This window comes from Symphodus melops, assembly GCF_947650265.1.
Source record: "Symphodus melops genome assembly, chromosome: 18".
Lineage (NCBI taxonomy): Eukaryota > Metazoa > Chordata > Actinopteri > Labriformes > Labridae > Symphodus > Symphodus melops.
In genome coordinates, this window is record NC_136708.1 from 13175915 (window position 1) to 13190936 (window position 15022).

At 42.0% G+C, this 15022-nt stretch overlaps 1 protein-coding gene across 2 annotated transcripts; it reads right to left on the bottom strand.

Moving 5' to 3' along the window:
- Positions 1-1295: 1295 nt before the first annotated feature.
- On the bottom strand, positions 1296-12858 carry galnt12 (UDP-N-acetyl-alpha-D-galactosamine:polypeptide N-acetylgalactosaminyltransferase 12). Of its 2 annotated transcripts, XM_079368396.1 has the most exons (11): positions 12109-12858; positions 11545-11987; positions 10239-10408; positions 8958-9147; positions 8529-8714; positions 8308-8425; positions 7717-7893; positions 6586-6717; positions 6291-6404; positions 4983-5141; positions 1296-4275 (listed from the first exon to the last, which is right to left on the bottom strand). In XM_079368396.1, exons 2-11 carry the CDS (start codon positions 11901-11903, stop codon positions 4138-4140), a joined length of 1743 nt encoding a protein of 580 aa, XP_079224522.1. In that variant the 5' UTR covers positions 11904-11987; positions 12109-12858; the 3' UTR covers positions 1296-4137. The 2 variants fall into 2 exon arrangements, with proteins under 2 accessions (XP_079224522.1, XP_079224521.1); XM_079368395.1 differs by having other exon boundaries at positions 11545-12858.
- Between the last annotated feature and the right edge of the window lie 2164 nt (positions 12859-15022).

Here is a 15022-nt window from a genome sequence, read left to right on the forward strand (position 1 = left end):
TGTTTACATTGCACCTTCAAATCTGATTTTTTTTTAGCACATCTCGATTGTATGTGGTTTGATTTTTGCCAGTCTGGACACAAAAAGCCACATGAGATTCGATTCGATCACATATTGTACGTAGGTGGTTTCAAATGCAATTCAAATCCGATTCCTACAGATCCGACTTAATCTGAACATCTCGGTTGCGTCAAGGTTTCCGGAAAGCTACCTTTGGTCAGTGTTAGAAAACAGCAAGAATCAAAACAGACAAAGTAAAACAAGCCCGAGGACAGACTGCTCCACAAAAAGAAAATCAAAAAAATAGACAAACTTCTCTGTCATCCATTTTGCTGTTGTATTTCCTGGGCATAACCTGTTACCGTAGAAATCAATGTGCATCAGACCATGTCAACACGGACGGGCAGATCAGATCTGGTCATTTGTAATATATTAACAGTCAGTCACTTAGATCGGATTCTGATCTGATTTGGGGAAAGAAAAAAAAAAGTCAGATTTGGGCGGCAGTCTGAACAAAGCTTATGAGTAGAGCATGTGCACAGATTGCAGCTACATTTCTGTGGATGCATTAATCTGCATTCAGGAATATTGTATCATTGTGTGCATACCTCATAGTGAAGCATGCAAAAGATTAGGGTGAGCTGTTTTAAAGAGAATCAGCACAGCCTTCTGCTGTGCCTCTCACTTTGTTACGGAAGCAGCCGAGCAGCGTTCGTCTGAATGTGAAGATTTTTTTCATCAGAGCATGTCATCGAGAGCGAGGCAGGAAGCCAGCTTGCTGCATGCAAATGTAGTTTATGCTAAGAGCTGAAAAGTATAGATATTAAAAAAAGGAAGTTTGTTCGGCATTTCTACTACACTGTAAAAAGCTTGTGTCCACCATGCTATGTGCAAAAACACATCACACACTCCAGATCCCATCAAACAAACAGCAGAGCATCTTCAGTGAGTAATTGGGAGAGACTGCAGGTCCGAGAATCGACACCAGGGGGAACGGAGCGACTTGGCGCCACCACGACATTTCAACATCTAACTCAGCAGCTGGTGATCAAACCAATCAGATACGCTTGGAAAACTGGCTGTCTCCTTTCTAATCCTCATTTTCTTCTCCTATTACCCCCCAAGCGTCTTGATTCACGTCTCTGTCACAGTTAAATGTGGATGATGGCCTCCGCCTCTACCCCCCCCCCCCCCCCGGTGAGTTGCAGTTATAAAGATGTGCTGTGCATTGAGACAAAAAAAAAGTGTTTTTGGGATTAAAGAAAGAAAGAAAGAAAAACAGACGAAAACAGAAATGCAGGTTTATATTTTATTTCCTGTTTCGACATTAAAACAGAAACACTGACTCCAGACCATTTCTCTGGTGCCAACAGATACAAAAATATTTAAGTACTATCCTTCACTTTTCTAATTACAACGTAAGGCCACTTGAGCTACAGCCAGTATTAATACACCAGACACAGTGTTAAATTCCAGCATTATTATTTGCACGTTACCACTTAAATATTAACACTGGCTCCGAGTTAGGAGACAGTGAAATCAGCCACTTTCAAGGCTCAAGTGCTTTAACAGATCCTTGGAGTATTACAAGTTTACAACTCAGGATGGTTGATATAAAACCCCCTTAATGACCTGCTAGACAGATATGATCCCTGGCTATCAATTTCACTACAGCTGCAGGTTTCTTATCACATTAGCATACAATATACTGCCAGCATAAAAAGGGGGTTACTATTCTAGACATGTGTTGAATAACAAATGGCATCAGGGACAATGAATTACCCTTTATAATAACAGCTTGGAACATTTACACTGCCCTCGAAAGGCTAAAGGCATAAACTGATTTAACTGATTTAAAGCTTTTCACTTTTTAAAGTATCGCATCAGATCTCTTAAAGCAGCTTTTTCCAAGTATTAAATCCTGACAGGACGGGGCAGTTTGCCCGGGAACATGAAATCTAGAGGCAACTCTTAAGTCTATCAACACCAAACCTCTTTTTGTCTCCATCAACCTGAAACATTTTTCTTTGACTGCCCCAAAAGAGCCGCTCTTTCTTTTTTCTGCACAATCAAGAAGCACAATTCCTTACAGACAGCTGGAAATTAAACCTCTGAATTAAGGCCATATCCAAAAGTGTTCATGTTATTTTAGCCCTTCAGGCTAAACAGTACAGCTAGTGCATGATTCTATTTTCAAATGCTACGTGTGGCAAATAAAGCAAGTTGTACCATCTAGTCTAGTTCTATATGATTTCATTATGTAGTTCCATCATCTCTTTTACGCTATATAAATACATTTTTTTATGATTGGCCAATTAAATGATCCACATTTCACCAAGTCACAGTGATCAGGCTGAAAAAAATGGTGTCTTTCCACCTCCCGTTTATCTAATTGTGATTTGAAATCAATCGCAAAAAAATCTTTATCAGTACGATCTTCTGCTGACATCAATTCCTAACAGAGCTCCTCTGGGGCCGATGAGCCAACCGCCTGTGAAGGTTAATGGTAAGAAAGAGGTCACCAATTGCTTCATTCAGTCTCCTCCATTATCTCCTTCTGCTGTCAAAAACTGTACTCCTGTAGACTTTAATCCATAAATCAAACCTCAAGCCTGCGACTAACAAGTGCTCATGTGAGAAGGATTTGGCCGGCATGAGTCCAAAAGATAAGTCCTTCTCTGCACACCTCTGACACCGGAGAGGAAGAGGTGCTGATAAAGAATTGGGAGAGGACCAGAAAATCAATCAGGGAGCCATCTGGCACTCCGGCACTCTGGAGACACCAACAACTGTTGACGCCTGTGCTGCGTTTCCCCCGGCAACTCTGCATAGCCTGAGGGACAGCCACAAGTGACCGCAGCTCGGAACAGAGGTATCTATAGTTGTTTGACTCTGATGGATGGAAACTGAGAGCGTGTGCCCACATCAGCCCACCAGAGTAATATACAGTACGAACACTCCAGGGAACACCTTGGCTGCTGCTCTCAGCAGGGGAGCATGCGTAATATAAACGTGCAGATGCTTTGACACAAATCTAATTCAGCTCTCTTTCAGACGCTTTGTTCGCCAAAATATACATTCAGCCCAAAAAGACAAATCAGGCACTTTCCATGGCTTTCAAGGACAAGAAAGCTGGACATAAGATGTGACATTTACATATGCAAGCTTTTCTAACTAACCATAAATCAAGTAAATATAACTCCAAAGTAAAGATTAAAGACGCACCGGAGCTTCGAAAAACAGAGAATAATAAAGAAAATACATAATTTCAAACACCCATATTTGATATCCTATGAATTTAATCCCTCACATATGGCAATGATAACATCATTCAAAGAGCATAAGGAAAAAGAAGTGAAACAGAAAGTGGAGCAAAAACTAGTCGGACAATGTCATTTTACCTTGGTCCCATTTGCATTGCAAAATGACTTCAATCGAGGAAAAAAGACACGAGACTGGAGTTGCTGCTGTTATCAGTAGTTCTGTGATTAAGTTGAAGAGGTACTGGCATAACGTCTGTGATCTAAGGCTTTCTTATAAATCACTGTGCGTAAGAAGAGCAAACATTCCTGAACTATTCATTTCAAAAACACCTCGAGATTTGTCCCACTTCCTCCCGACGAAGACAGAGCGCCTGCTGAAAGGAGCGTTAGCCCCCTCTGGAGGAGAAGACGTGAACAACACGTGGCTCTTTCAAGAACGTGATGTCAGCCACTGAATGACACACCTGCGTTTCAGTATCCCTCCAGGTTAAGGGCTCTTATTTTGAAAGGCTGCACCAGTGCGAAGGTAAATGGGAAAACATGAAAAATATTAACAACTTTTGAAACTTCACATAGAAATTCCCCATCGTCTTGATTAGAAAAAGTATACGACTTCCTGTCACCCAGCAACAGCCTCCAAGGGAGGCAAAGTACGTCATCGGTACAATTACCAGTATAATTTACTTTTGTTCCAGTTAATCCGACTGGCACAAAATGATTGCAAAGGTTTAAAGTTTGGGATGGAACGCAGGAGGTCCCTTCTTCTTCTAGAACAAGTACAAAACTATCTGAACTTTCCTCCCCCATATTACCGCTCAGGACATTGACCCAGAATGAAAAACACGTCTGAGTGTATTTTTCCGCATCAATACCGTTATGATCTCGGCTTAAAGAACCACTTCTGGAGGGGAATGTCGGTGCAGGGCTGGAGCGAAGGGAATCGTTTCCCCTCCTTTCTGTCTTCCACTGCCTGGACACACTTTCGGCTGGCTGCATGGTAAAGCCCTCCGTCCTGGGAACAGATGAGGGGGGGGAAAAAAATGCAATTTAAAGAAATGGGATTTCATTGAAACACTATCGTTAAATGCTTGGTATACCCTCAGATTGATCCCACTTCATTGGAAACAGGAGCATTGGGAGTTAAGTGAACAGCCCAGTTAAAGTGATAGTATCTTTAAGTTTCATCTGGCCTGGATCAAAACAGTCTATTCTTGCATTTAAGGTTAATTCACCTCCCTCTTGGTTTTTTTTTTCTTGCCCTCGTTGGAACCGTTCTGTCCCTCTCTTGGGTCCATTTACATTTAGATAGTGTGGCTGACATTAGTGTGGTGTGACTACACTGAACACATGCTAAGCAAGCTGCAGCACTGAGTGGTGAATACCCAGCTTTCTAATTCCGTGGGATTTACATTTTGGTAAGAGGTCGGTGTGACTTGAATGATCTGGAGCTTCTTCCGTCGCCATGGTGATGGACGTCTAAATCAATCATCTAAAGCTGAATGGTTTTCTTTGTTTCAGTGTGTTTCGTTATAGTAACATGTGCATCATTTGTCTTGGAGGGGAGGAAATACAGACACAAGATCTTTTCAGACGGCTTCTTTTTTTTTGCCCTCACTGGCTCAGCTGCCATCACGTCTCTGTACGTTCATGTTTAATGAAGAAAGAATATTGGCGCAATCGATGCAGCTACAGATACAAAACCAGACATGGGCTCCTTACCGATCGGAGGACAAATTTCTGGTCTGCGGGTACAGGTTTCCCCTTGCTTTTACAACGCTGGACGGTCAGGTAGGTGCTAACGTTGTCACCCACGATGCACCCACCAGGCTCCCTCGTGTTATAGTGGATCTCGCCCTCCTTCTCAGAGTATTCAAAGAACTGCAGGAGAACACACACACACAAAAAAAGACACGTCTGTGCTGATGAAGAAAAAAGGGGTTCAGTCGAGCTTTTTACATTTACTGAAATCTACTGTCATTGTATTGAAGTCGGTGACGGAGAATCCGGATGTGTGAAAAAGATAGGCAGCATGAAAGCAACAGTACACAGTGTTCTAAGAGATGGTGTGTGGATGCTTGTGTACAACCACCCACACACACACAAACACACAGGCTGCTGATGTGTGTGTGTGTGTGTGTGTGTGTGTGTGTGTGTGTGTGTGTGTGTGTGTGTGTGTGTGTGTGTGTGTGTGTGTGTGCAGACTACAAATGAAAGTGTAAGGTGAATATCTTTATCCCGCTACATGCTGAACAATCCCTGAAGGCCCGCAACACAAACCCAGCTGAGCCGACTTCCTTCAGAGATGACGTCAGTGTGCGTCCACAGAGGCCTGCTGGAGGAACGGTGGTACATTTCACAGCGCTTTGCATCCATCGCAGAGTATAAACAGTGCTGGAAAAACCATGCCACTTTGTATCAAGGAGACAAGCGGATCCTTTTTTGCAAAACTGGGGAAGCCGTCCATTAAATCCAAAAATTGTACGATGACAAACATAAAAAACCCTGTGGTATCACATGACCTCAGATGGTTGTTCTACTTTTGAGGGAGTCTCAGTGTGATCAGGACCGCTGCTGTTTAATGTGAAGAGAAAGTCTTTCACGAAGGAGAAGGACACAACAGAAAAGAAATGTTTTAGTCATTATCTACTGCTCTGTGTGCCCTTGAATTCCCCCCCGGGGACAAATAAAGTTTTTTGAATTGAATTGAATTGAATCTTGCCTTATCGATGTTGGCGAGTCTTTATAATCAAAGGAATAGACAAGACATTCTGTTCAATTGGAGTCAAACCGAATCAATAGCTTGTGTCGCTCCTGGAAACAAAATGTACTTGCGTGGTCAACATCTTAACTACGGTAGTTTGTTTGTTTTTTTTCCCCTGCAAGCCTAAGTTTTATTTTATGTTGAATGACAAAAAAAGGTGAAAGCATTTGAAACAGAAATAGTAAAGCTGAGTAAAAATGAATTAAATGTGACGCGACGACAAGCTGAACACACTTGTGTATGCCTCACAGATGAACTCTGGTTACCTGGTTCTGACCCATGCCGTGACACGGGTAAAGGATGACCCTCTCGCCAAACGTGTCCTTGTCGTCTTTGGGGTTGTAGTCGAAACAGTACTCTGCCATGCCTCGACTCTTCAGCTGAACAGATGACAACAACAGAGCCTTTCAGGTATTGGTAAAGTTCACCTTCCAGAAGCTACACGGGTGAGGATTATCCACGTCCACGTCCATCCTGTCCCTTCTTTTTTTTTTTTCTGCATCTCACAGCTGCTGCTAACATCGGCTGGAGGAGGAGTCTCTACTAAAACGTGTTTCTTACCATGCCATACATGCCTGGGCGATCCTCCGGGACGTTCACATCGGGGTAAATATTTTCTAGATACCACTTGAAGCTCTTACAGCCGAGCTTCTCCTTGAGCTTCAACCGCTCGGATACGTCTCCAAAGGCCTCCTAGAAACAAACACCACAGATTCTTCATTTTAATTCCACCTAATTCGACATGATACCCCTGAATTGAAAACCAAAAAAAAAAATAGAAAAGTTACCCAATAAATGCAATTCATAGCATTAAGGTATGATCAATAAAATCCTTCTCTTGACACTCAGCTGCAGTGTTCTCACAGGAAGTGGTTCATAACAGCACCATCTGTCGGTGTCCCATAAATATATGTATATACTGTACACAGGCACATCCCTAACAGAGCACCACCCCGACATGAAAAAAGATCAGCAGGATGTACAAGATGTACAAGTTCTACTCACACACACTAAAGTGATTATGACAAAAAGGCCATCTGAGGTGCACAAATGGCCAGAAAGGATCAGTATCTTTACAAGGCGGTATACATGAAGCGTTTGGGATGCCACTGCAAGGCTGGCAGTGCTGCCACCAGATCTGTGTTTAGAGAGCTTCTCCTCTTTAACTACAGCGTCGCAGCACAGCTCCTTCCACGCACACGCACGAGCCACCACACAAGGCAGGGCACCCCATAGGCTAGCACAGCCTTTCAGCCTGTCGAGGACAGGTGGGTGACACCCGTTGGCAGCGATTAACACGGAAAGGTGGTAATCACACACCGGAACGCGCTGACACCCGTCACCTCGGGTGTCTGATGCTCATGTATCCCGAGCGTCACTTAATCAGGGGAGCTTTTACATCACAGCGGGGGGGTGGGGTGCACTCAGTTTGTGTATGTGTGTCGTTCGTTTCAGTATTTTGTGCATCTGTGTGTGTGTGACCAAGTTTCTACATTGTGTGATATAAAGCGGTTAATCAGTCTTACAGTTTCGGTGATGACTGCAGCTGTGGGAAAAAAAATCCACTGCCTTCAAAATACTTAGTAAAGGAAACACATCAGGCAGTCATTATCTGCTTTATGATATTTCTTGATTGTGTTTAATCATTTTGATGCACACACACACACACACAAACTGTTTTGAATGACTCACCAGCCGGGCGTGGGGGTTTCGATGGTAGTAGATCTCTTTGTATTCATCCAACCAGACCTCTGCAGCTCTCACACTGTTTGCCAGCGCTTTGCTTCTGGCGTAAGGGGCCTTTTTAGGGAACACATGACCCACATGGGAGCACGGGTGGACCTCCAAGCTGCCTCCGCACTGCCAAATCTAGAAGACATAAATACAAAAACGCACAACCACGAGTCAGCCTTAGTCATGATTCAATCACGAACAAAACAAAGCACAGCTTTGTTGGTTGAGCTTGAGAAATAGAAAAGTTTGTTTTCGTCAGGAAATATTCTTGGTTCTTTCCCTGAGGGAATCTTCTAATTCTTTAGTTCAATTAAAGCATCCGGATCTTTCCCACTGCTGGTTTGGATAGAACTCTCTCTCCGGGTTTGGTTTTGTAAGCGAATAAGGAGGGTGTCAGTTAATGTGGGTCTTCCTGCTGAATGTGAAACAGATCTGTGGCATTGTCGACTCAACATGGGAGTCAAAATACACAATTGTGCGTCGTTGTCTTGATGTTTGCACGTGCAGAACACACAAAAGGAAACCCTTCAAAGACACATTATTATTTACCCTGAAGGAAAATTCCAGGTTCTCTCCTCCCCACACCTCCATTCCCGTGTCGTAGGTCCCCAGGTAATGGAAGTAATTCTTCTTCACAGCAAACAGGCCGCCTGCCATGGTGGGAGACCTGCAGAGAAAACGTTGATTTCATCTTATCACTGAAGACTCGCTCCAGATGAGATAAGTTATAAATCTTACAAAAAATTTAAATCTCCCACACACACACACACCTGATGACATCAACAGGGGAACGACGGCGTTTCTGTTCATAGTCGGGGACAGGGTGCCAGGTGAAGACCAGCCGCCAATCAAACCCCCCGATCTGAGGTTCACCAGAGTTCCCCAAGTACTGAAAGGTGTTCCAGTGGATCACGTCGATGACGGGACACACCACAGCCGACGGCTTCTCTTTGATCCTGGAGGAGAAAGGACGACAAAGAGCGACGAGATTACTCGTAAACACAGTCGTGAAACTCATTTCAGCCGGAGTCAGGTGAACAAGAACTCCTTCAGGCCGGGCTGCTCGACATTCATTACCTCACACAGTGACACTTCAGCTGGGATAAAAAAAAAAAAAAAAAAAAGGACAAGGTCACACTTTGAGGGGAAAATTCCCCCGACAAAGAGCCCTTAAACTGAGCGCGTGATGATTCTCGTACCTGTGCAGCAGCGGCTCTAACCAGCCTTCATGGCATTCACAGTGACAGTCCAGGAAGGTCAGCACTTCACCCTCGGTAATAGAAGCCCCGAGCAACCGGGCCCGCACCAAGCCCTCCCTCTTGGTGGCTCGGATAAGACGCACCTTCCTCAGACCCGAGATGTACCTTTCCAACGGCTCCTTGAGGTGATCTGAATTTAACGAGAAGAAAAATCCCCCCAGGATAAGACGTTTATAAGAAAGTGTTACTTTCCATGCGTGATCATGACAGTTGCGTTTTTGTGTTGTGAATCACTGTTTCTCGAAATCACTGCTAAAATAAATAAATAAATAAAAAGGCAGGAAAACAACAAATAAAATCTACAATCAGCTTTTTTAAAACGGCTGATGAATCTTATTTAAAGACCTAAAAGTCTTTTCTACACAATCGCCTCCATTATGATGATAAATTGAGTTTCTGGTGGTTTTAAAAAACACAGCAGTGCTTGTTTATTATACAGTGAGTCACGCTAAGATGTCTCATTATTAGCAGAGGCTCTTAAAGCTCATCAGCTCCCTTTGATTGTGCTTTCACGAACAAACATCTTGAGTGAACACGTCTTTGACAATGTCTGTTTTCATCTTAAATATTCAAATAAAATCCCGTCGAGTTTTTTTCCTGGTGGTTCGTGCTGCCTCCTCCACTATCGCACCAAATGATGCAGTCTGCTGCCAGAACATCGTTGGTTGTCAAATGTAACCGCGTTGTTAACTCAGGGCAGAGGGCGAGGCGGGTATTGTTTCACTTTGAGGATTAGGAGCCAAAAGAAGAGAACAACTCCCTTCAGTTGTCTCAGCTACTTTTATTCAGAATAGCCATGATCTCCCTTTAGTCACTTTGAAGCTTGATGCCACATTTTCATTATGTTTTCATGACTTCTCCTTTCAACGTACCATCTGTTCTGTTACAAATTATTATTTCTATATGATGCAAAAGGCATCTATTTTTTTGTTGTTGCAATTCTATCTGGATGACTATTACATTCCTCTTTATCTACATCTTAGTTTCACAACCCGTCACTCCCCGTCCGTCTCTCTCCGACTCTCCTAATTGCAAACATGTCAGTCTCTCCGCCCTTCTTTCTATCTGGCTGCCATCTGCCTTCGTGTGCCTCCTTGTGTGTCGACCTCTCTGTCCAACCTGACTGTCAATCTGTCGAGCCCGCCTGCCTACACATCCCTTCTGCCTGTCCATCAGTCTGCCCGTCTCAGTGTTCTTCCATCGCCCTGTGCCCGGGAATACCTCGGTCGCTGTAGTCGTCCACCAGCACCACCTCCTTCAGCAGGATGTCAGGAGACGTCTCCAGCACGCTGTGGACCGTCCTCAGCAGCGTGGACCAGGCCTCGTTGTAGAAGGCGATGACCACGGAGGTTGTCGGCAGAGAGCGGTAGTCATACTTGAGCTCCTTGCAGCTGCAATGTGAAAACATGTTGATCCCTCCTGGAATCTGCTCTTTATGAATTCACCTGAGCAGTGCATTAAGAAGCTGGAGTCTGCCTGAAGGTTTTCACATCATTAGCTGTCACTTATATACAAATCTCTCCTTTTAGGCTACCCACATCATGAAAAAAAGCATAATCAGTATGGCCTGCCTGCTCACAGGTTGCACAGATGTGTATCCTCAAAGTTAAGCCAGAACATGGAACAAAATGTTGAACTATGCCGACCCTGGTTTCTGGGATAATGTGCAGAAGGAGGCCCGCTGGTTTGTTCCGGTGTGACAGTTACATTTTCTATTTAGCAGTCATCCTTTTTGTTTTTCTATTACAATTTTCATGCTAGGGATGTCCCAATCTGATATTGATATCGGATATTGGTCCGATATCAGCCACAAAAGGAATATTGAATTTTATCAGAATGCATCTAAAATCTATTTAACAGACTTTAAAAGTATAAGTTGTTTTTATTGGATTTATTGAGGTTATTTTTCAGGGTCTTCTCGTCTATTTTTTAATTATTATATTCACTTGTAGAATACTGTAGATGTCATGTTGAAGGTCAAAATGTATGTAATCAATTGGTTGATAACAAATGGGTCAGTTTTTCTCATACCGACTGTTGCTGACTGGTGTTCTCTGTTTGACTATCATCACTTGATCAAGCCTTTTCTAACATTCAACACGACAAAATAAGTCATTACATTATGTATGACTCGGTATTGGATCGATATATCGGTATCAGCAAATACTCAAGGCTGCAACATCGGTATTGTATCGGCAGTGAAAAAGTTGTATCGGGGACATTCCTAGTTCATGTTACACTTTAGGACAGCAAGTACAGGAGCTGGTTTTAACCTGTGCATTGATGACCTGACAAAAGGTGTTTGCTTTGAGTTTAATCTTGTTTGACTTATCAAATAATGCAATGTCAATAGTAAGATGTGAACACAGTGAAAGGCTTTCAGATGTGGCAAATAAGGAATGCAGTAAATGGATTGTTAGTAGCCTCTAAATTGAAGGACACAATTCTATGCAAGGTGAATTACAGCAGCCCCCCTTCAGTGATAATAAGAGTTTCCTGGGTTGACACGGCTCATGTTGGTACTCACAGTGGGTTCCATATTTCAGGCAGCCTGCGGTGCAGTGAGAGTCTATCACTAACATAAGTGTTAATCTGATGCTTGTTGATGCTTTCCTCCTCTTCTTTTCTCGCCTTTCCTTTCAGATTGAGTTTGACGGCTCTCCCCAGTTCCCCCAGGCTCTTTAAATCAAGGGGAGGCTTCTCGTAGACTGGTTTCTTGAGCTCATCATTCCCCACAGTCTCTCTCTCCGTGGGGGCCTCGCGTTCATGCGTCTCGCGCAAGTCGTCCCCGGAGTTGTAGTTTGAGTGAATGAGGTATCCCAACAAAGAGACTCCAAAGATGAAAAACATTAGTTTGGGTTGGCTCCTTCTTCCGCAAACTGCCATCGTGTCGGCGGATAACAAACCCCCCAAAAAAAGGGCTGAGGTTTCATACCCAGAGGAGCTGCACTGTGTTGGCACCTCCTGCTGCTGAGGAAGAAGTGACCCTTTCTGTTACACCAGCCTGCTCACATTTCCGTTGAACGACTTTTACTTTTCTCATACTTTACGACGTCGCTTTTTTCTGATAGTTGGGACGATTTTTTTTTACCTGGTTTTTGACACGACGAAATGTATGAAGTTTTGCCTTCTTGTTGAGCTGGACCTAACTCTATGGTGACGACCGTTTGAATAACGTTAGGACACTCCTCCTCCTCCTCATACTTTGCCTACTGGACTCAAGCCAAGATGTCTCTAAAGTGTGAACAGATTAACACTTTCGGATTACCTTTCCAAACGGATTAACGTTAGCTCGCTAATACGGCTTCACCTGGTTTCACGCGCACGAAGGAAAACTAATTTAGGTCACATTACAAACTCGGTCCAGCGGTTTTAAAAACTTTTCATGTTGAAGTCATTTAAACGGGTGACAACTCTACCTCAAGTTTCTAATGTGTGTTGTCGGTATTACTTCGAGCTGTTGCCTGACTATGAAAGGTGTCGATAGTTTACCTCCGACCCGTTAGAACTTCACTAAAAGTTTTTTTAGTCTGTTATCAAGACGGCTAAACTGAGGGGAAGTTATGCTTCCGGTTTACACAATAAAATATTTAACGACAAAAATTATTAAAACCCAAATGCGATGTACGCTAAATAGCATGGTTCCCCTAATGTGTAATAGGGTTATGGATAGAATATAAATATAATTCAACATGCTGAATATAATCTCTTAAATCTCTAGTGCAAAAGTAAGCTTCTCACGTTTTAAGTTTTTAAAGTTTTTTGTACTATTACTCGTGTTTACGTGTTTTATTGTGTTTTTTATTGTCAAAATGTAACCTTTCGTATTGTTACTACTTGAATGTAAAAACATTCAATTTTGAATTTAATGAGAAATCGTCTAACCGGATGTAGAATATATAAACTCACCCATTGACAAACCAGAAGTTTACCGTAAATAAATGTGTGTGTAGCCGCAAGGATTAATCTCTTTCGAAATGACACCTGACGGAGTTAATAAATCACGAACGCTCTACTGATTAACAGTTAGAGCTCTCTTTCCGAGTATAGTTCACGAATAGTAAATGTGTTGACCTTTTCCGGGTATCAGTGTTGAACATGATATACATTTTTACTGGCTACTCTATGATTTCCTGACTTAGTTCAAGATCTGAGCTATACTTAACCAGATTTGAAATAGCTGGCATATAGGCCTGCACTTTGAAATAATCCAAATACTTTATATGCTCCTCATTAAGAAATGTGTTTGCCCTCTGTATCCTATTCCTGGAAGCTTCTCACAAACATGACCATGTTGTAGGCCTATTCCTTTTACAGTATGCACTCTTTATGAATTGATATGGCCAAAAGTAAATATTAGTTATTCATTTTAATAATATTAGTGAAACTAATCACTTTTCTCTACACTCAAAACATAATTGCAGTCCCACAATGTATAACAAGGTCTTTTTTAACCTGAATAAAGCCAGATGTACAAATGTGCATTCCTATGATAAAGTGACAAACTCAAACCAAGGCTTCCCTTTACCTTATTCATGTGCAGCCAATTGTCCCCCACATGAAACTGAAAACTCTTGACACCAAATATGAAATGTGACGCAAAATGTATGTTATAGCAAATTAAAACACTAAATAATTAAAGTAATTATTCAAGGCAAGAAGGTAATCTGAGTGGCATAGTGTTTGATTGAGCACCCATATTGTGAAATCTACAAAGAGACGTGGGAAGGCAACAAGTGAACCTGAGTGTTGTAATATACCATGCTAGACTAAGCTTGTCGTGTCTTGTCAAAGAAACAATATTAATGTGAATGCATGAGGGCATTTTCATTCAGGACTGGATGATGGATAACTTTTTCCATGCAACAGATATTGGGTGGGAAATTAAACAATAGGGAGCAGCATGTGCACCTTTGGGCTGTAATATCCTTCGAATGTAACGTTTGAAAAAAAAAAAAAACATTAAGACTTTCATAGCTTAATCTAACATTTTGAAGATAGTATTTTTAATAAGTTCCCTAATATTAGTTTGATCATAAGTGATAGAATTCAAATGTTAAACTAAGTTAACCATGGAAAGACATTCTTTAGCCCCTTTCGCAATTGCACTCTTTACCAGAAATTTCACAAACTGTTCAGATTGTGCTGCAAAGTGGGAGTGCACATTTTTCAGAAACACTTTTTCCTGCCAGCAAAAGTCCACAAGAAGTCAGGGTGAGCTAGTGCGTTACCACAGCAGGTAATATTCAGGAAAATAGAGGAAAGTAAAGACTCATTGATTGCACCGCTCGATTTCTTCAAATCATAGTCATTATGATTTTTTATTAATATAGAGATCCCAATTAGTCTGCATCATATGCAGTTAAAGAACTTAACTTATTAAAATAAATAACACATAAATAACCAAACAAATAATTATGTGCTCTTGTGGCCAAAATATAACAAACACCTTGAAAACATTTAGCACACATGATAAAACCTGGCGGCTTATTGAGAGCAACATGGCACAATCATTTAATCTCGATCATCTCGTTGTTTATGATCGCAGGAAGCTGAAGTTGAACCTCGCTTATTTACCCAGCCCTACTGATGTTAGAACTGAGCAGTGGATCTCTATATCTCTATCAGTGACCTTCTCTATGACTGATAGCTGTTCAGACTGAAAAGACAACAATTCATCATTCAGCATTAACATAATCAATGGGAGGTACTGTTTAGCTATTTACAGCATGAATACACATTTAGTTCCTCTGAAAAGCACTTCCTATTTGAATAAGAAATACAAATGTAACACAAATACCTCAAGAGCCAAGCATGATATTTCTGTCAATCATGTTCTAATATGAATGAATAAATAGTTTTTCGGTTTATCCCCTTCAGTATGAACCACCAAGGTTAACCCTTCTGACATTGAGGACCCTGTGTCTTGACCAGCTTATCACTTGGTTTGAGTGTTACCAAATTTTCTACCAGTAGGTGGAGCTCCATCATTGTGTTTACTGTGA